General features: G+C 41.6%; 1 protein-coding gene across 1 annotated transcript in view; it reads left to right on the top strand.

Moving 5' to 3' along the window:
* Nucleotides 1-12,781, top strand: part of DNMT3A (DNA methyltransferase 3 alpha) — a 107,785-nt gene extending 95,004 nt beyond the window's left edge. Inside the window, exons 15-23 of the mRNA XM_058164692.1 lie at nt 1,236-1,419; nt 1,779-1,863; nt 1,955-2,100; nt 2,210-2,300; nt 3,084-3,232; nt 5,848-5,933; nt 7,876-7,945; nt 8,305-8,423; nt 9,095-12,781. Of these exons, the coding sequence (XP_058020675.1) occupies nt 1,236-1,419; nt 1,779-1,863; nt 1,955-2,100; nt 2,210-2,300; nt 3,084-3,232; nt 5,848-5,933; nt 7,876-7,945; nt 8,305-8,423; nt 9,095-9,236 (1,072 nt within the window). The 3' untranslated portion in view covers nt 9,237-12,781. The remainder of the gene's footprint in view (nt 1-1,235; nt 1,420-1,778; nt 1,864-1,954; nt 2,101-2,209; nt 2,301-3,083; nt 3,233-5,847; nt 5,934-7,875; nt 7,946-8,304; nt 8,424-9,094) is intronic.
* The last annotated feature ends 8,294 nt before the right edge of the window (nt 12,782-21,075 follow it).

Raw genomic sequence — 21,075 nt, 5'->3', positions numbered from 1 at the left:
GTCAGACAAAAACTGATCATAGCAGTTAACAGCTCTGTGATTAGCTCTTGTCTGATGGTTACATATTTTTTTTTCTCAGAGCAAGTACTACATTTGCCTCCACTATGGATGTCTAGAGTGTATTTAGCAACATCTACTGTATTGCTTTCTGTTCTACATCTGTAAGATAAGATTGATAAGAACACTTGTGGTTAGCGTGTTATAAAATACTTTTATGATGGGAGAAACTTAATTTCTTGGGCTTAGAAATATCCCTCACACCTTTTTTTTCTTAGAACTGCTTTTTGGAATGCGCCTATCAATATGATGATGATGGCTATCAATCATATTGCACCATCTGCTGCGGTGGCCGTGAAGTCCTTATGTGTGGGAACAACAATTGTTGCAGGTGAGTCAAAGATTGCATCTCTGTCAGTCCGTTCCCCCCCCCCCATGGCTCTTTTTAGGGTAGTGTCACCATTAGTCAATTCCTCTCCCTTGAGGTTTTGCATTCAAGAGAAAATTAATGTAACTTTTGCATCTTTTCTGTGGAAAATCGCCCATGGGAAGAGCCTGTGTCTGTCTTTTCAGTTTCTATTAATGGAAAACTCTAACCTTAGGAAAAAGGGACATGGTGGCTCATTGACTAAGGCGCTGAGCTTGTCGATTGAAAGGTTGGCAGTTCAGCAGTTTGAATCCCTAGTGCTGCATAATAGCGGAAGCTCCCATTACTTGTCCCAGCTTCTGCCAACCTAGCAGTTTGAAAGCACTTAAAAAATGCAAGTAGAAAAATAGGGATCATCTTTGGTGGGAAGGTAACAGTGTTCTGTGCGCCTTTGGCATTTAGTCATGCCGGCCACATAACCACGGAGACGTCTTCGGACAACGCTGGCTCTTCAACTTTGAAACAGAGATGAGCACCACCCCCTAGAGTCGTGAATGACTAGCACATGTGCTAGGGGAACCTTTACCTTTACCTATAACCTAGGAAAGGAAAAGAAAACTAGGATCATGGCAGTTTAAAGGCAGGCTTAAGAACAAAGGATTGGGGAAATGTATTTGGAATGAGGTGGCTTGTATGCTCGACTTGACTTCTCAGTATTTTCAGCCAGTCAAAGCCTGGGTGATTCTGGAACTAAGAGAATATGCTAGAATTCCAGAAGGGCCCAGACTACCTAAAATCAAAGCCATTGTTTGTCTGTTGCATCCTGAGCTGAGCACATTCCACACTTAGCATTAATTATTTTGGTTTGCAGATGCTTTTGTGTAGAGTGTGTGGACTTATTGGTGGGTCCTGGGGCTGCTCAGGCAGCTATCAAGGAAGATCCTTGGAACTGCTACATGTGTGGCCACAAGGGTGTCTATGGCTTGCTCCGGCGACGAGAAGACTGGCCCTCACGCCTTCAGATGTTCTTTGCCAACAATCATGATCAAGAGTTTGTGAGTTCAGCATGGAGTGGAGGTGGGGGTGGGGACAAAGAGAAGCTTTTGATATCAGAAGGCAAGAGAAATCTGCAAATACTCTCAGGTTTCTCTTGTTGCTTGCAGCTCCCTAGTACAGGGGTCTTCAAACTTGGCTCTTTTAAGACTTGTGGACCAACTCTGCGAGTTGAAGTCCACAAGTCTTAAAAGAGCCAAGTTTGCATACCCCTGCCCTAGTAGGCCAGTCGGCCAGTGGGTCTACTACTGTTGAGCACCAACTCTTGGGAAACTCGGGAATCTTCTGCTATCTCCCTATGGCGACTGTGGCCACAGCTTACACTCCCAACCATTTCATGCTGCTCCTTTGCTTTTTGCAGGATCCACCAAAGGTTTACCCCCCAGTCCCTGCTGAAAAGAGAAAGCCCATTCGGGTGCTGTCACTTTTTGATGGCATTGCCACAGGTGAGTTCTGACCCCTCCTAATATCGGAAAAGAAGTGGTACCGTGAATGCCACGTGGGAGCAACAGTAACAGTGTGGTTTTCATTTTCCAGGACTCCTTGTGCTAAAGGATTTGGGCATCCAGGTGGATCGATACATAGCATCTGAGGTGTGTGAAGATTCTATCACAGTCGGGATGGTCCGACACCAGGGCAAGATCATGTATGTTGGGGACGTCCGCAATGTCACTCAGAAACATGTACGTGGAGCTTTGATGGGGAGGCTTTCTTTGGTTTGTGTAACTGAGGCTGGCAGAGCCCCAGATGTATTTTCCTCCTGCATCTGACTATTATCTCCATATGTTACAGATACAGGAATGGGGTCCCTTCGACTTAGTGATTGGAGGGAGCCCCTGCAACGACCTCTCCATTGTTAATCCGGCCAGGAAAGGCCTTTATGGTAAGTGCTACCATCCATCCCTTCTGTGGTTTACCCAGGACATGTTATTTTAAAGCAGTTGATCCATGGTAAGAACCATGGTCCTCCAGAAACTACTTAACTACAGCTCATAGCATCCTTTGTTGATAGACATGTTGATTGCAATTAATGGGAATTATAGTTCGACAGTACCTGGAAATTAAAATATGCCCTGTTTCCCCCAAAATAAGACATCCCCTGATAATAAGCACAATTGGGCTTGTGAGTGCAATAGGGCCAAGCCTTTCAGGGTTCAAAAAAATATAAGACAGGGTCTTATTTTTGGGGAAACACAGTATTTCTCTTTCGTATTACTATCTCAGATACCCTGAAGATTGGAAAAGAAATCCATGTGCATGTTACTCCTTAGCACATTGAGTACTTATAGTATCTGATAGGCTGAGATTACACAAACAGAATGAGATTACACAAACAAAACTTTAGCATTTCAAAAGATGCCAGTTAACCATGGAGGTAAAATTCTTGAGCTTCAGAATGCATCTTTGTCATATAAATGAGAAATCGATGTAATTGAGTAATGTGCAGCCTTTACAACTGAGAAATCAAGTTAAAGCTATGATCAGGGCATTGCTTTTACTTTTTATTGTCATATCTGAAGCAGATAGATCCTCTTTGGCGCTTTAAAAAGTCCCTACACTCTACAAGTCAGATTTTTAATGGTTATCAAGAGAAAAAACTGTTGGCCTGCGTCTCAATTCCTCTTGCAAGCATCCACCTGTCTCTGCCTTTGCTTTCCTAACCCAGAGGGCACAGGGCGACTCTTCTTTGAATTCTATCGTCTCCTTCATGAGGCCAGACCCAAGGAGGGAGATGAGCGACCTTTCTTCTGGCTGTTTGAAAATGTGGTGGCCATGGGCGTCAGCGACAAAAGGGACATCTCTCGCTTCCTAGAGGTGAGGTGAGGTGAGGTGAGGGGCTCTCCCCGTAGCCAGTCTTGGGATATTACTGGGTAGAAGAGCAAGCCTTGTCTGCCATGTGGATGGGGGAATGGGACCATGGCCCCAAAAGATGGGATGGGTCTTGGACAAAGCAGCATCACTTCTAGTGACACGCTCCCCTTGCCTCCTGCAAAGATCTGCATTACTGCCATCTGTTGTGGCCCGTCGGCAGCCAGCAGAGCTGGCAGCAGAGTCAGACAGTGAGGAGGTTGGGGAGGAATATGGGCCAGTCCTGGGGGTTGAGGAAAGCTCTGACAAAGGCTCTGCATCAGAGGCAGAGAGGGAGCTAGACAGCAGTGAGGCAGAGGAACAGCTGGAGCCTGTTCCCAGTGTGCACATGCGCAGAGCTGCCAGAAGACAACAACAACTCAGAAAGCAGGGTCGACTTGAGAGTAAAACCACACCTTGGAGATAATTGGCCCCTCTCATAGGAAACAAAAGAGGAGTGAACAGGGAGTGGTCTTTTGCAGGAAACAATTCATTTGTTCCATGACTCTGAGACACTCTGTGCCAAGTTTTGCCTTGTACTGCGCTTGGAAACAAGTTACGTGCCAAGTGAGATAAGGTGTGTTTGGACAGGCCTTGATGACTGTGAATGAAAGTAATTCACAGTCGTGTAAATAAAAGAGGTTTTGCTTTGACAAAGACTCTGCTTCCTGCTTTTTAAGGGAGCTTAGGTCAGAACATCATCTTATCTCCCAGGTCTAGGCAGTCCTTCCTGCCACTGGAGAAAATTATGGGCTTTGCAGTGAGACTAACACCACTAGATAAAGAGGGAAGGCAAATTTTTAGAAAAGTTACATTTTTAAATGAATGCAGAAAGTCAAAACCACATTATCTTGTGTAAAGACTGAATCAAAATACATAATCCATTTTAAGCTTTATGGGCCTTCCCAGCTGACAAAGCTCCATACTATTCATAGCCCACATTGTTCAGGACTGTATGATCTCATTGGAGAATAATGTATGGACACGCAGAGAAAGTACATTCAGCAATTGGTTCTGGAATGAAACCACTTATCCCATCTTTTGATCATACGCATACATGGCACAACAACATGGGGAGGCCCTTCAAACTGTCCTCAAAAGAATATTACGCCTCACCATTTTACACAGTAAGCTTGGTCAGTCACTCTCCAAATCATTCAGCCCTAACCTTATGGTCCCTGGATTTGGGAAGGAATGGGATTAAAGCTATTACTCAGGTACAATAGAATAGAATAGAATAGAATAGAATAGAATAGAATTTTATTGGCCAAGTGTGATTGGACACACAAGGAATTTGTCTTGGTGCATATGCTCTCAGTGTACATAAAAGAAAAGATACGTTCATCAAGGTACAACATTTACAACACAATTGATGATCAATATATCAATATAAATCATAAGGATTGCTAGCAACAAGTTATAGTCATACAGTCATAAGTGGAAAGAGATTGGTGATGGGAACTATGAAACGATTAATAGTAGTGCAGATTCAGTAAATAGTCTGACAGTGTTGAGGGAATTATTTGTTTAGCAGAGTGATGCTCTCAGTGTACATAAAAGAAAAGATACGTTCATCAAGGTAATAATATTATGTAATAATATTAATATTATTAATAATAATAAACTGTTCATTTATATAAGCTTAATATTTGATGACAACATGTACAAATTCATGTTGTTTTCTTAGAACAGTATATAGAACAATATAGAAGCCATTAGCATCTTCTGGGATTTTTAAAAAATTTTTCCTCCAGTGTATAATGTATGTATGTATATATATGTAAATATACTCCAATATATATACATACATAGCAGCGGTGAAATGTAAAATTTGTTACTACTGGTTCTGTGAGTGGCTTGGTGGGGGGTAATGTGACTGAGTGGGCATGGCCAACTTTTTTTTTTTACTTTTAAAAGCATTTTTTCTACAACCTCTTCGGCCAAAGAGGTTGTGGAAAAAAGCTTTTAAAAGGCTCTGATGATCCCAGCTGAGCCGCGGGATCATCAGAAGCTTTTTTTTAACTTTTAAAAGCATTTTTCGGCAGGGAAAAATGCTTTTAAAAGTAAAAAAAAACAACCCTGATGATTGCGGGGGGGGGGATTTTTGCTACCAGTTCTCCTAACCAGCCGCCACCATCGCTACCGGATCAGGCGATCCAGTCCGAACTGGGAGCATTTCACCCCGATACATAGGATGATAAATAGTAGCCAGGGGTAAAATTTACTTACCTTCACTACAGATTCAGAAATGTGAGTGCGCCTGCGCCTCCTCCATGCACGCGCAGAGCCCTCTGCACATGTGCAGAGAATAAAAAATGGGATGTGATGTGCGGGTGGGTGGAGCCTCTGCTGCTACTGGTTCGCCTGAGCCAGATAGAACCGGCTGAATTTCGCCACTGGCTGTAGCCCTGATTATAAGGAACCATAATGGCCAGGACTGTGACTGAAGTAACAGAATAGGTTGAGAGCAGGGAAAATCTTGGAAAGGTTCAGATGGCGAATCACCTGTTGCAAACTTCCAAGAGGTAGTCTCATTCTGATACCCTATAGTGTGACTTCCCTTGCCTCTCTCCTTCTTACAGTCTAATCCAGTGATGATCGATGCCAAAGAAGTCTCTGCAGCCCACAGAGCCCGGTACTTCTGGGGAAATCTGCCTGGCATGAACAGGTTAGTTAATAAGCATAAGCTATCTACACAGGCACCAACTACCAGCAGATGAGTCACTGTTTTGTTAAAAGTGTTAACCTGTTCAATTATTGATGCTTTAATGTGTGAAGAATTGCTTGGCTGGATTCGCTCATTACCCTTCTCATATCTATTGAATAGCTTTAACATGTGTGGACTTCAATCCCCAGAATTCCCCAGCCAGCTACTAAGGTTGGTCACCTTGTGGTGAGATGAGTGGCAAATAAATTTAAAAAATAAAAATAAATAAGGTTGAGAAACACTAATCTAGTGTCTATATTTGCACGAGTTTGATTCTTCTATGGTTTTATTATTTTTAATAAAAGAGAATATTTGTAGTTCAGGATTGAACTGTGGAGTTCTTGGTGTTTTCTGAGTTTGGTTGTTTGCTTGTAGACTTTGAGTACCCAACTAGGTAAGATAGCTTGATTTGAGGCTTGATTTCTCAAGCCTCAAATCAACTTCAATACGGTATATTTTGCTGATAATTCTGTAGGTTTGAACAAATATTTTATCAGCTAACTTATTTATTTTTATTTATTTATTTATTTAGCAAAATTTATATGTTACATGGGTGTTGTGGGTATGCTGTCATATTTTGACCAATTCAGAGCAGTTTTGATAACAGCACAAGTAAAAAAAAAACCTTAAGTGTAAATGACAATTTATGAAGATGGATCCAGATCAGTCATCTACCTTGAAAGCTTATCACAGAAGGGATTGCTTCTACTGCCTTGTGAAAGACAAGCTAGAAGGGGACATCCTGTGCCTTGGAGACATTAAGGAAATTTGCAGCAGGGAAAAGGAATGATACATTACAAAATTTGGGAATTGGGGAAGTATTGCACAGGCATCTCTCTACAGCTTGATTCATTACCCCTTTGATAAATTTTCATAGAGGTAGCAGTGTGGTCAATCCTAACCCTAACTCTAGTCCAGAAAGAATGACAGAGGAAGCTTTCTGAAGAGTGGTCAAGAGATTGAGCTATTAACAGCAATCAGCAGCGACATGGCTAAATAAAATGATTCACTGTACTTACTGAGATATAGGCACTAAACAAACAGCTTGAATGTGATTGGAAGTAAAAACAGGAAAACTTGCAAAAGAGTATACTTGTTAGGTAAAAGTCAATAATGAGCTCCATTTGAAATACTTAATCTCTTCAGTGCTGGGGAAAAGTAATGGAATAACAATGATAAAGCAAGGAAGGAAATTCAAGGATTGAGGAACAAGAATGAAGAAAGTATGAAGTTAGACTTGTCCTCTTTTTAAAAAAAGAAAAATGCTATAGTAACAACAGTAGCAAGTGTTTTTACAAAGTAAAAGGCACAGTAACATGTCCCTTAGCATGGGGGGGGGGCAGGAGGGCACCATTGAGAAAACCTGCCTCAGGGTCTTTATTTGATTAGGATATGAGTCATTAGAAGACCCACAAGTGGTGATAAAGGCAGGCTAAAAATATCTTCATAAATATTGTCCATTTATATCCATGGTTTTTTAAATTAAGGGAAATTGCTAGGAAGTAATTTTGGCATATCCTGGGTGAGTGGGGGTAGTGGAGCAATTTGTAATTGCTTAATTGTGAGACAAGAATCTAGTTTGCCACTGTGCCACTGTGATGTTTCTTGTGTGAAACAATGGAGTCTGTTTTGTGTTTGTGTGTGACATTATTCTAGACTGGGGAAAAGGGTAATTGGGTCAGACAATTTTAAGAACTTTCTTGGCCTCAATAAAACTATTTGTCCAGTTTTATTCAGCTTGAGAAAAATGATTCAATAAAGTAGTCCTGATTCATAAAATAGTAATGATCCAAACTAACCCTTTCTGTTCTTATTGTACAAATACTTTAAAAGAGAACTTTCAGAGTGAATTTCAGAGCTGAGATTCCTAGGAGCTAATTATGTGAACCTGGTTTTCCTACAGGCCTCTGGCTTCAACTATGAATGATAAGTTGGAATTGCAAGAGTGTCTGGAACATGGCCGGATAGCTAAGGTGAGCATGAGAAACCAAAATGAGTTTCAATGTATAAGTCTTCACGGAAGAGTTTGGGAAGAGAACATCAAACAGAGCATCTTCTCATAACTCAAGAGGCAAAGAAAGAAAACAAAACCCACAATTGATTGGCAATAGCTTAAGGAGGCCTGGTTTTACAGTCATTTTCATACTATGCAGAAATTAAGGCTAGGAAGAGATAATCATCACATTGATGGAAGGCAGTGGAAATAGCACAGAGACTGCCCACAAGCCAAAGGCTAATGTAAAGAATTAGCTCAGAGGTAGCTTTATTATGCATGGTATGAATGCCTGCTGGGCATCACTTTTTGTTTGTCTATCTTGTCTTCCCAATGTAGTTCAGCAAAGTACGAACCATCACCACACGTTCCAACTCCATCAAGCAAGGCAAGGACCAGCATTTCCCTGTCTTTATGAATGAGAAGGAGGACATCCTGTGGTGCACCGAGATGGAGAGGTGGGAATGGTGTGGGGGGCTGGGCTTGCCTTCTTTCAAGAATGAGTTGAAGAACTTGCAGCACATAACCTTTCTGTACCTGTCCCCCATATGGCTTAGTTGTGACCTAATTATATGTTTGGTTATAAACACCCCACTCGCCCTTAGAAGGGCCTCTCTTGTCGTGCAATCTATTTTTCCCCTTTTTCCATTGGCACAATACAATTTGTTTTTATGCGTTATAGAGTTTTCAGACTTTATAGCGACTGGGCCTTATACACTAAACGGAGCTATTTGGGCTTCATATTAGAAGCTTCAAGAGTCCTCCCTTAACAGAATTTCTATATTTTAACAGTGCTGTTTTTTCTATTGCCCAGTAGAAGGCACTATGGGACTGGTTTTGTCTTTACTTCATCAGCCCCATCTTTGTACTAATCTAAGTTTAAAGGGCTAAAACACAGTAAAGGGTTTGGCATATGGACACTAGCTGGGGCTAGTGAATCTCAGTAAGGACAAAATTAATCACCTAGTACCTCCTGATGGTCAATAGCAATTATAGCAACCATTTATTTTACCCCAATCCTAACAGCACACATTACAATTGCAGATGAAATCTTGTTCAAGTGCAGCAGCCTTTTGTTAGCTCTTTTATGTCAGGGTCTTAGTATTAATTTAGCATCCTGTGCTTACAGAGTCTTTGGCTTTCCGGTCCACTACACGGATGTGTCCAACATGAGCCGCCTGGCAAGGCAGAGACTGCTGGGTCGTTCCTGGAGCGTGCCAGTGATCCGCCATCTCTTCGCCCCCTTAAAGGAGTACTTTGCCTGTGTTTAAAGAGACGTAACCACAAAACTGGCAAAGCGGAGGAGGAGTCTCAAACACAACCACCCCCAGGAACAGAAGAGAAGTGGCACCAGAATGGAGGAAATGGCTGGTGGGTGAGAGGGTGGGAGAGGACAGCCCGCATACATATGCAGCTCCCATCACCCAAAACTTCACCTATCCTCTCCCCAATTTGAAATGCCCCAATCAAACCAACCAATCCCACTTTCTGTTGGTAATCCTTTAATTTCCTGCTCTTTCTGGATGGGTTTGCCTGTTAGTTTGGTTTCTGCCGCTCCTCGGCTGAGCCCCCAGCAACGTGGGCTGTCCACTGACGCCCCGCAAAAGAGAAATTTCCAGCCAAGCCCAAAGCTGAATGGGCCTTGGGGCTTTATTGCCCAAGCTCAGTTTAGGAGCACAAAATGAGGTGCAACGGGACCGCCTTGCGTCTATCAGCGCCATTCCTGGGCCCAGCGCAAGCTGGGAAGCTCCCAGTCCTACCTGGTCCCCCCAAGCCACACACTAGAGTATTTGGGTGCCTATCACACAGGAGACCTTGATACACCCTGCTCCTACAGCCGCTCTTACCTCTTGTTTACAGTTTATATATATGTGAGAGTTATGTGAGAGAAATATCTATATATAAAAGGTACTGTTACTACTGTACAACTGACTTTCAAAATGGTGCTTCTACAACCACAGAGGGTGGGGCTGAAGGCAGCTTCCGTGGTGCTTCACATGCTAGCCCGCAGGAATGGTGGGGGGAGCTTTTCCAACTGATTGCAGCCCCATCTTATAAGGGAGAGAAGGCTGACGGGCACCATTCTCCGCCCCGGGTGGCATGCAATAATACTTTTCTTCCTGAAAAGGCAAACCTCCCTCAGGCCAGGGGCTTGGGACTTGCTAGATGGGGCTAACCTCCCCCCCTCCCCCTGCAGAGCTCCAGGCAGGGGCCCTAATGTTAGTGGTGCTTTATTGAAATTGGCATTTTCTGGGGTCCTCCTGGGGCTCCACCCATCACCAACCTGGCTGCAAGACCAAGAGGCAGAGGGCACCCAAGGACCAGCAGTGCTTGTTTTGGTCATCTCTGAACTCACTGGCTGTAAGGTTCCTGATCAGATCTTTTGGTTCTGCTCCTTTTCTCCACGTTTGCCCCTTTAAAAGACAAATTCAGCTGCAGAATAACTATGGGGATAGGGAGGTAGAGAGAGACAGAGAGAGAGAGAAGAGCCCCTGCCATCCTGTGCTGCAGTAACCCTTCTGCCCCATTCCTTTGTGATTTGTGTGTTGGGAGGTCAGCACCTGCTGCCTTCCTTCCCCCCCCCTCCTCCTTTCTATTTGTGGCTGACACAAATTATTATAACTTCCTGTTTTGCTTGATCAGACTCTGGCTGTGCTACCTTTCTCCTCCCCCCCACACACACATGTTGAGGGTACAGAGGGGCAAAAATAAAGGTGGGCAGTTCTCATGTGAAGAGAGTCTCTCCAGGACCTGATGAACTCTCATGTGCAAGGTCTGGCTGAGGAGCCAAAATTTCCTGGAGTATATCTTGGTAATTGTGTGCACTTTACTCTTTGGGGCAAGGGGATAAATGACCTTCACCATGAGTCTGTGATGCACAATGTATAAGGGATGACCATTGGGCTCTGGTCAATCCTCAGTGCATGGACTTGAGGCTGCTTCTCCCTTCTGCTTGCAGAGACTGATCCCAACAGGGTCCAAAGTTCTTGGTGCTAATGGGGATATCTCTTCCCTACTCCCCCACCAACCAGCTTTTGCCTCAGCAGCTTTTCCATCTGTGCCTCCACAGGGGACAGCATCTCCCCTCTGCTCCTGTCTTCCCTGTGTCCATGGTGCTCTCGGAGGCAATGGAGTAGATGCTGAGGCAAAACTCAGGAGCAGGCGGGAATGTTCGTGGAAGATAGCAGATCTCCCTCTGCCTTCCCATGAACACTCCCCAACGCAACCACTTGAGCGGTGAAACAGTTGGCAGCAGACAAGGAAGGTCTCTGTTGAAGGCTGTTGGTCTTGGTGCTAAAATTTGGGGGAGTTAGGGTGGCAGGTAGGTGCCTCTGCTCACTTCCCTTCAAACTGTGAAGGGTGCTGGGGTCTCGCTCAGGGCCGAATGGGGAAGGGAGAACGGTGGTTTCTTCGGACGGGGCTGTCTGGCAAAATATGCCCCCCCACCACCTGTTGCCTCCATGACAGGCGGTCTCCTTCACACTCCATTCTTCCTCTGACCCCCTTGGTCGTTGGTTCGGTGACTGCCTGTCTGCGCAAAATTCTTCAAAGGGAGGTTTTCCTTACAGGATTTCCAAGCCTTTCTTCCCAACCCATTTGCCACAAAGCTAGGGGGAGAGATTCCCTCTGGGTTTCTTGTAGTCTAGTTTCACTGGTGCTAAATGGGAAGTATTTATTGGAAGAGACTGTAGCTCAGCGACAGAGTACATCTTTTCCATGGAGAAGATCTTAAAAATTCAAACCCGGGCATTTCCAAGTGGTGCTGGAAAAAAACTCCTGCCTGAAACCTTGTAGAGATCCTCTCACTCAGGGTTGACAGTACTAGGTTAAGGGATCTATGGTATCATTCAGAAAATAAGGCAGCTTCCTGTGAGTTTGTCATTGGCTGGTTCCCAGCCAGAGTAATCTGAGCCAAAGGGCTGGTTGAAGGAGAGGAGGCTCTAGGTATCTCCCCAAACGGTGGGAAGGGGTATGGGTTGTTGTTTTTGTTTTTCAATTGTATGCTTCAGAGAAGAATCTATTTGGGGGGAAGGTATATCTTTAGTAGTTACATCCTTTTCTCCCCAAAGTCTTCCTTTCAGCATATTCAGTTTAGACATGGGGCTGGCCACATAATTCCTAAAGTCAGTTCCAGTGGATGTCAGCTTAGCTGGATCCTCAGTGCATTCATGGCACTGCCAGTAGACTTTAGTTCTGAACAGTCCAACCTCTCTTCAAGCAGGGCACTGCACCCATCCAGTTCTGTCCCCAAACTGGAAGTGGCCTCTTGGGAAGCCTTTATTTGTGTTGTCTTTCAAGCGTTCCTGATGTATTTGCCTTGGGCCTGTTTCACTGCCCACCACAGAATCCAGCTGTTTTCCCAATGTGGTGGGGAGCAAGGGGGGAGACTGAGTTTACAAACTGGTATGACTCAGATCTTTTTATAAAGAGCCTTTTGTCAAGGTTGCACAGCCCTAGACTGAAAAGCAAAGCAACCGGGCCCCTGCCCCCATTGCCTGAATTCCTTTGGCATTTGCAGAGGGACAAGGTGACAACCAAGGTGCTAAACAAGTTTTATTACAGATGTCTATTAACTTAAGTCTGCTGTCTGGACAATGACTGTTTTGTTTTTTCTTGTAGTGAAGTTTAAAAGAGCTCTATTATTTTACTCTTATATATTATTATAAAAAAAAAGGCATTTTAACTTTGTACTTGAAACCTAAAGGAAAAGATTTCATGTGTTTTAGCTTAGACATTGAAGTAGCTGAGACGCTTTACTGTTTGTGGGAAATCATGTATTCATGCTGAAGAATAAACTGTGTTGAGATCCTGGGAAGAGCTCAGCCCTGTTCCCTGCTCTCCAGCCGCCTCCCATCTGACATTCCATGCAGCTCAACCCAGATGCCCTTCCTCTCCTTTTTTCAGTTCCATTCTCCCAGCCCTTCCGTCTTTTTCTTCTTCTTTTTCTTTTTGGATGATTTTGGGATGCCCCATCTTTTCAGACGCTTTTTTTTAGGATTGCTTCTATATTTATTGACAAATAAATAATGTACATTTCAGAGTATGGTTCTGCTTTGCCAGGGTTGGGGAGGCCCACCTCCTCATCCCTATGGGCAGGCTGTTGTATCTCTGTGTAAGTATTGCTCGTGACATAGCTGTTTTATAAACTAATTAAAAAGGTCAATGGTGCAGCAGATGTTAGAAAGTCTGTCCGTTCCGCCTCCATCCCATCCTTTGCATTTTTCTTTTGTGCTCAGAACACTCGAATAAGGAAGGCTCCTTGCTGATGTACTTGTGCTGGAGAACACTTGAATAAATGTTCTGTTTTGTGCAAAAAGAAAAGAAAAAGGAGGCTGTCTGCTGTCATGTGCTTTTTGTATCCCTGTGTCCGTGAGTGTTTATAGGTGCTCTGAGGCAGTGCTGGTGGGATTAAAGTAGTACCCGAGGAATCCAAGCTGCATAAAATGGGCAGCACACAGTATCAACAGGAAAATAACATCCACTACAACAGGGAAATAACATTGCTGCAGATTCATATAGTTCACTTTTTATATTCATATAAAAAGTCACATATAATACAGAAAATGCTAGAGCGTTTGCTTCCTATTTTGAAATTACTCACTGCATTTGTAGAAGCACTTCTCTACGGAATATACTTCTAGGAAACATACATGACGTTGACAGGAACCTGTTAGTAGGTGCTGTTAAAACTACTGACAAAAAATAGATAATAGAAGATGGGTACATAATGGAGGAAAGCTATATGGTTGCTAAGGGTTGACACTGACTTGATGGCACATAACAGTGGTAAACTATAATTCAAAATACAAATGTATTTGGAAATAACATTTTAATTATAAATGTGCACAATTTTCTAATAAGAACATAACAAATCTGGAAGTAATGTTGCTAAGCTGAAACTAAAATAATATTGTGGCTGTCTTTAATTTTTATAGCTGCTGTAGGGGGAGAAACTAGAATTCATATGAAGGCATAAGAGTTATGGATTTAATTTCTGAGAAGGATACTTTCAACACCTTTTTTTTTCAAAGCCTCTTTAGAATGGCATTCTAAAACAGATTGCGTTTGCACAATTCAATTAACTTATTAAATTAATCCTGGTTTGGGGATTGCCCAACACAATGGACCATAAAGTAATCAAACTGACGGTTTGCACAATAAGCTAAGCTCCAAAGAAACTAACCCAACAGAAGCAATAACTAAACATGCACAAATGCAGCCACTAGATCTTTGCCAGTATGGTTCTGGCAAGTTCTGTGAACGCAGCTAGATGGCCTGTTAAATAGTAGTTCTTCATTGTTGTTCAATGAACCCTAGTTTGAATTTGTAGTTATGAATAGAACTTGTGTTAGAAAGATGAGGGTGGCATTGTATATAGAGTCTGAAAAATGATGCACTAGGAATATTTTCTGAGCTGTTCTATCTGAACAATTTAAAGCTACTGTATATTATAGTTCAGCTTTCATTTCTTCTAGTATATATAATGTACTTTCTTTTATCCAACAGAAGAGAATATATGTAGCTCAAGGTTGAACTATGGGGTACCTGGTGCTCTCTGAGCTTGGCCGATTGCTTGCAGATGTTTTGTTACCCAAGAAGGTAACATAAATGGGGCAATGATGATATTGCCTAGTTGGGTAATAAAGTGTCTGCAAGCAAACAACCAAGCTCAGAACTTTAAAGATTTCACTTTATTTTATGAACATATATGCTAGTAATTAAATTTATACTGTGATTTGCACAATATAAAATAATTTTTAGTATATAAAATACTGAGTGCTTCAAACACTGCCGTTTGCAGTTACAGTGGTGACTTTGACTAGTGCCAACATTAATAATCTTCACAGTATCTGTTACTTGTTTACTATTAGTCAGTATACTTTCTGTGCCTGACTTTTTTTTTTGCCTTTTTTCCTCTCCTGACAGAATGGAGATTGCCTAAACAATTTACCTCTTTTTTTCTCCACAGCATAGGTTTCCCTAAAACGTTAAGAGAAAGTTAACGGGCTCAGCTCTGTGATCTTAATTAGATGGTTAGATCTCTCTTACCAGCTTATAGCTGCTTCCTGAAATTGACAAGATCCTAATGATCAATTTCACACAAGTAATCTTGTGACTGGTCCTCACACTAACGACTGTCAGTGTACCCACATTCATGGTCTCGCAATCCAGGTACTTGACAACTGGTTCATACTTATGACAATTGCAGCATCCTGCAATCACGTTGGCACCATTTGCAACCTTCCCAACCATTTTAAGAGATTAACAGAGTTGGAAGGGACCTTGTAGCAGGGGTGAAATGCTCCTGGTTCTGACTGGATCTAGCGATCCATTAGTGCCCATGGTTGGTGTTTCAGTGATCTGGTAGCGATGGTGGAGCAAAGCTCCGCCCAACCGCCCGGGTGTCGTTACTGTTTTTAACCAGGAAGTAATGTGTTTTTTACCTTTTGCGCATGCGCAGGTTTTGAGCATGCACAGAAGGTCTGCGTGCACATGTGATGCACACACGTGGCACATGCACTTCCGAACCAGCAAAGAAGATAAGTAGATTTCACCCCTGCCTTGTAGGTCATCTAGTCCAAACCCCCGCCCAAGCAGGAGACCCTACATCATTTCTGACAAATGGTAATCCAATCTCTTCTTGAAAATCTCAAGTGATAAAGCTCTCACAACTTTCGAAGGCAACTTCTGTTCCACTGGTTGATTGTTCTCACTGTCAGAAAATTTCTTCTTATTTCAGGTTAAATCTCTCCTTGTTCAGTTTCCATTCATTATTCCTTGTCTGGCCTACAGGTGCTTTAGAAAATAGCTTGATCTTCTGAGATGCAAAGTCAATAGGAAAGCCAGCAGGAAAGATCACGTTGCAGTCTCCATGATGTCTCCTTAACAACCATGATGATTTGTTTAATTTTGCTTACCACAGCAACATTACAATCTGAATTGTAGTAAATCAAGAGGCCCTAACAGCTGCTGGCAGTGCATTCTTTTGAGTGTGTATGCCGCATTGTGTACCTACTTACTCTCTTGTAATTCCTTTCTCCCCAGTGAATATAAATACAAATCTTGCTAATTATCCCAGCAACAGAGAGCATTTCAAAGGCGGACGGGAGGGGGGGATAAGACAATGGCCCCCAACCTTTTGGGCACCAGGGACCGATTCTGTGGAAATCAGATTGGTATTGGTCCAAAGACTGGGTCAGTGACCCATGCTATAAGATTTGCTCCTTTACTCGGCCTCCTTGTGAATCTTGCTCTAGAAATCTTTTCTGTTATTTCAGTTCACTCAGCTGTTTAGGTCCATATCCTTCTGATACTACAAAGGAAAACTGAAATAAAATAAATGTAGTCATGATTTTTCACTTAGCACCTGCTGACCAATTGTTTACTAAGTGGCGACTACTTGTATTGTGCAAACTGCTTCACGAGACGCATTGTGGACACTTTGTTAGGCTACAGTTGGACATAGCCCAGTACTATGAAAGAACTGAAAAGTACGCGGAAACACTATTAAAATAGCCCTGTAATTCTTTTATCCAATACTTCAATGAACAAGCCCAAGGGCTGTCTGTCAAGTGGGATTTTATGCTCTGCATTTCATTCCTGTCTCATAATAGCAAAATGGCTTTTTTGGAACAATATTTGTCAATTGCAGATTTCCTTCAGGGTCCCTTCAGATTGCAATACTTTTGGCTGAACGATTACACAAATATGTACATGAGATTCTAAAAACAAAGACATTTTAAAGCGCTAAAAGGATTCACTTCATTAGAAGCAGTTTCCTCAAACTTCGGGCATTAATTTCTTGGTCAGTTATAAAACGGAAAATGTTCCTGTATCCAACTACATTATTACATTATTACTCATAATCAAGAAAACAAGCAAACAGGCCATCAAACAAATCAACCCAGAATTCTCACTCACGAACAACCAGGCTAAAATTATACATGGCACGTACTATGAGAAGACTTAAGTCTCTAGGGAAATCTATAATGCTGGGAAAGGTGGAAAGAAAAGAGGATGGACTCAATTATATGTTACAGATTCATTGGCGAAAGGATCAAGCTGGGGATAAGCTCTCCAGAGAAGATTACATGGTTGTTGAGAATCAACACTGACTTGATAGCACATACTCCCATCAGTGTATAACCTAGCTTTTAATTATGCATGCTAAATAAGACTGTTACCTGAATTCAATTAATGCTGTTTTTCAATTGTGTTTGTTTGATAGGCTTACTCATGACTCAGTAGTAACAAATTTATTGAACCACAAACTAACCACAGAGTACAGTTCACATAACATTATGCTAAAATTTAGCCAGCTAGTTCAGTAAAATTACAAAACACAACAAATTGGGTCCTGAGTTTATTGTTCCAAATATTAATAGAATAGAATAGAATAGAATAGAATTTTATTGGCCAAGTGTGATTGGACACACAAGGAATTTGTCTTGGTGCATATGCTCTCAGTGTACATAAAAGAAAAGATACGTTCATCAAGGTACAACATTTACAACACAATTGATGATCAATATATAAATCATAAGGATTGCCCTTAATACCATGTTTCCCTGAAAATAAGACCCTGTCTTATATTTTTTTGAACCCCGAAATAAGCACTTGCCGTCTTACCTGATTTCCAGCTCTGTCTCCCTAACCCTAACCAGAGGAAATGGTGGGGACCAGCTGCGCATGCATTTAAATATTTTCAGGGAGGTCTTATTTTCGGGGGAGGTCTTATTTTTGGGGAAACATGGTATTTACACACCGTTAACCAATGGGAATATTTGTTTCTCATCTCTTCTCTATAAAAAGTACAGGCAGCAGCTATTTTGGTTCTTGAATAAATATATCAAATAGTAGTAAACTATATTTGGATTTCTTCCCAAGTTCTAAGGAAATCCACTGCAGTATATCAGTATCTGAGCTAACTGCTGTCTGGCACAAGCAGAATAACAGAGTTGGAAGGGACCTTGAAGATCTTCTAGTCCAACCCCCTGCTCAAACCTATGCCATGTGTGCCAGAGGTGGCACGCAGCGCCCTCTCTGATGGCACATAAGCTGTTGCCTCAGTTCAGCTCCACTGCGCCTGTGCACACGCCTCCCACCAGCCAGCTGATTTTTACATCTCTGCCATGGGGCGGGGTGCATGCGGGGGGGGCATACATGCATTGCATTTTGAGGGTTCGGATGCACATGCGCATTTGCACGCTTTGGGCACTCGGTCCGGAAAAGGTTAGCCATCGCTGCCCTATAACATTTCAGACAAATGGTTGTTCAAGCAAGCTCCATTCATCCTAGGTTTCCTTACATTCTGAGAAGACAGACAGGGCCAAGGAATATTTTTCGTTTGTCCCCTAGTCTTTAGTAAGATTTTTGTGAAAGTTGAGGAAAGGTTTACTTATTTTGAAATGTTTATACCATGCTAAATTAGCACTAATGGTATGAGTTTGGGAAGAAAACTGCTGTGCTACAATGCTCAAAATTCTTAGCCTTGAATGCAGTGTTCACCTGTTGGATTCACATACTGAAACTATAGGATGATTTAATATGAAAGGTTCATGCAACATGGTAATATAGTGGTTGGATTTACACAACACTAAAGGAAATTGGTTCTGGCAAAGGAGATTTCCAGTAATCAGCAGGAACTGAGTTTATATAAGCAGAGGTTTCATGCTGTGAATGTGCATAGCATTCCATTCGCTGTCCAAGGTACTAGTTTGTCTCCTCTGCCTTGTTGCTGATCAGGAAAAAGGACTAACTATTGAAGCTACCTTTAGATTTACCAGGTATAGAAAATGCCTTTGTGTGACGGTGCATGTGCATATATGTGTGCACATGCACGTGTCAGAGGCAGAGAAACAGATTAATGGTACATTCTACTGAATGTTATTAAATTGAGAAAAGTATACCAAGACATCACAGCTCTTTATACAACAGCAAGTAACAAACAAGAATATAAGCCATTAAATCACTTTGATTTTTACTGGCAGAATTTTGGGCTATATCATATTAAAGACTCAAGGCAGATATATAGACAGATTATAGACAGGAAAGCTGCCTGTCTATATTTATATATATGTATATATATATATAGACAGGCAGCTTTCAAAATCCAGTTCTGCTTAATATTCCTCGCATGCAGCAGAAAAATGTACAGTATTACTGGCTGAGAAAACAGAACAAGAAAAGCCATGCATGTTGTGTGCATAGTCAATGGATTTAAGAATGCAAGTGTCTGGATCAGGATGTTTTCTATCTCTATTTGTTAAAAAGTTATATTTTCTACAATATACTAATGGCATTGAGATGCAGTGGGAGGTTTTGCCCAGGAGAGGGTGCTCTAGTGTAAGATTCCATTTTCAATGACTACTAGACTTTCTTGGTTCTGCCATCATCCTGTACTTCTCTTGTTCCCCTTTGTGATCCCCAATCCAATTTCTTAACCCCTAAACTCTCCTGATTTATCACAACTTTTACACCCTGAATTTTGAAAAGTGCTATCAGGATGATAACAATTATTGCAACAACTGCTACTGTTTTACAAAAAAACCTTGTATTTGAATGCAAGTTTATACCACTTTTGTGCCTTGTTGGCTCCTGGAGCTTTCTCCTGCCTGACCTTTCTGAAGCATATTTAAAAGTTTCTAACCTTCATTATAGAGCTGTATCATCTTTGCTGGTTCATTATATCACAGGTGATGCTTTCCATAACCTTCTTTCTTTTTTTCTGTAAGATTAAAAAGTTTAAAACAATAATACCATACTGTTCTTTAAAATAGTTCAAAATCACTGTTAGAACTTTTAAAATGTTTTAAAATTAAATGGCAAACTTGGTCAGCATAAAATTAAAGAAAAAGCATAAACCACGACATTGGCAGAAGAGCAGTGGAATAAAATAAAGGGCCACATGACAGCAATACTGTCGTATCAATACTGTTACCATGTCTGTTACTTTTATTTGTTTCTGCCTATCTGCCCTTAAGAAGTATCTTCTTCTATTAGGAGAAAACATGTAGGGCACATAATACAAATATCAAGATAGTTCCTGTCTATGACTTAACAAAATTTAGGAACACCTAAGTAAGCCTTCGATCAAGGGTAATCTTAGCAGCTGAACTGTCACACAAGAAACGAACTTGATTCATTTTTCGTAGACCTAAAATGCTAAAAACTTTAAAGATCATCAATAAGATTTCAAAATGAATTTGGGAACTAACTGACACTCATTGCACTATAGCTGATACATTCTTATTTCATTCATTTAAAAAGCCATCCCATTTCTTTGGCAATATTCGTATGACCAGAAATAAGAACAATGCAGGATGACATGACACAAATGGATGGATTAAAATTTCTAGCATTTTTTTTTCACAAAATGATTAGCATTAGTGGTAGGTGATGATATTGGAGGGTCTTGTTTATTAAATTCTGGCTTACAAAAATAAATTTTCTCTGAAAGGACAATTAGCCAGTACAAATTTACTGAGAATAATTATTCATAATCAAGAAAAAAAAAACAATAGCCACAGAGGATTCTGGAATGGATGGTCATAACAAATCTAATAAATTCAGTATAATGCAAAGTGAACAGAAGATAAAAAAAACTTTTTCCCAACTTAGAAATTCCATTTTTGGCATGTACTGGTAATGCTACTATGTATCAGACTAATAACAGTTGGAAGGTACCTTGGAGGTCTTCTAGTCCAACCCCCTGCTCAGGCAAGAAATTCTATACCATTTCAGACAAATGGTTGTCCAATCTCTTCTTAAAAACCTCCAGTGTTGGGGTATCCACAACTTTTGAAGGCAAGCTGTTCCACTAATTGTTTTTACTGTTAGGAAATTTCTCCTTAAGTTCTAAGTTGCTTCTCTCTTTGATTAATTTCCATCCATTGCTTCTTGTTCTGCCTTCAGGGGCTTTGAAGAATAGGATGTCCCCCTCTTCTTTGTAACAGCCCCTTACATATGGAATACCGTATATACTCGAATATAAGCCGATCCGAGTATAAGCCGAGGTCCCCAATTTTACCCCAAAAAACTGGGGTAAACTGGGGACTCGAGTATAAGCCGAGGGAGGGAAATGAGGCAGCTACCGGTCAGGGAAAGCCT

Source organism: Ahaetulla prasina, chromosome 1 (genome assembly GCF_028640845.1).
Source record: "Ahaetulla prasina isolate Xishuangbanna chromosome 1, ASM2864084v1, whole genome shotgun sequence".
In the NCBI taxonomy this organism is placed as follows: Eukaryota; Metazoa; Chordata; class Lepidosauria; order Squamata; family Colubridae; genus Ahaetulla; species Ahaetulla prasina.
The sequence above is the reverse complement of the archived record's forward strand: the minus strand, read 5'-3'. Positions and strand labels throughout refer to the sequence as shown.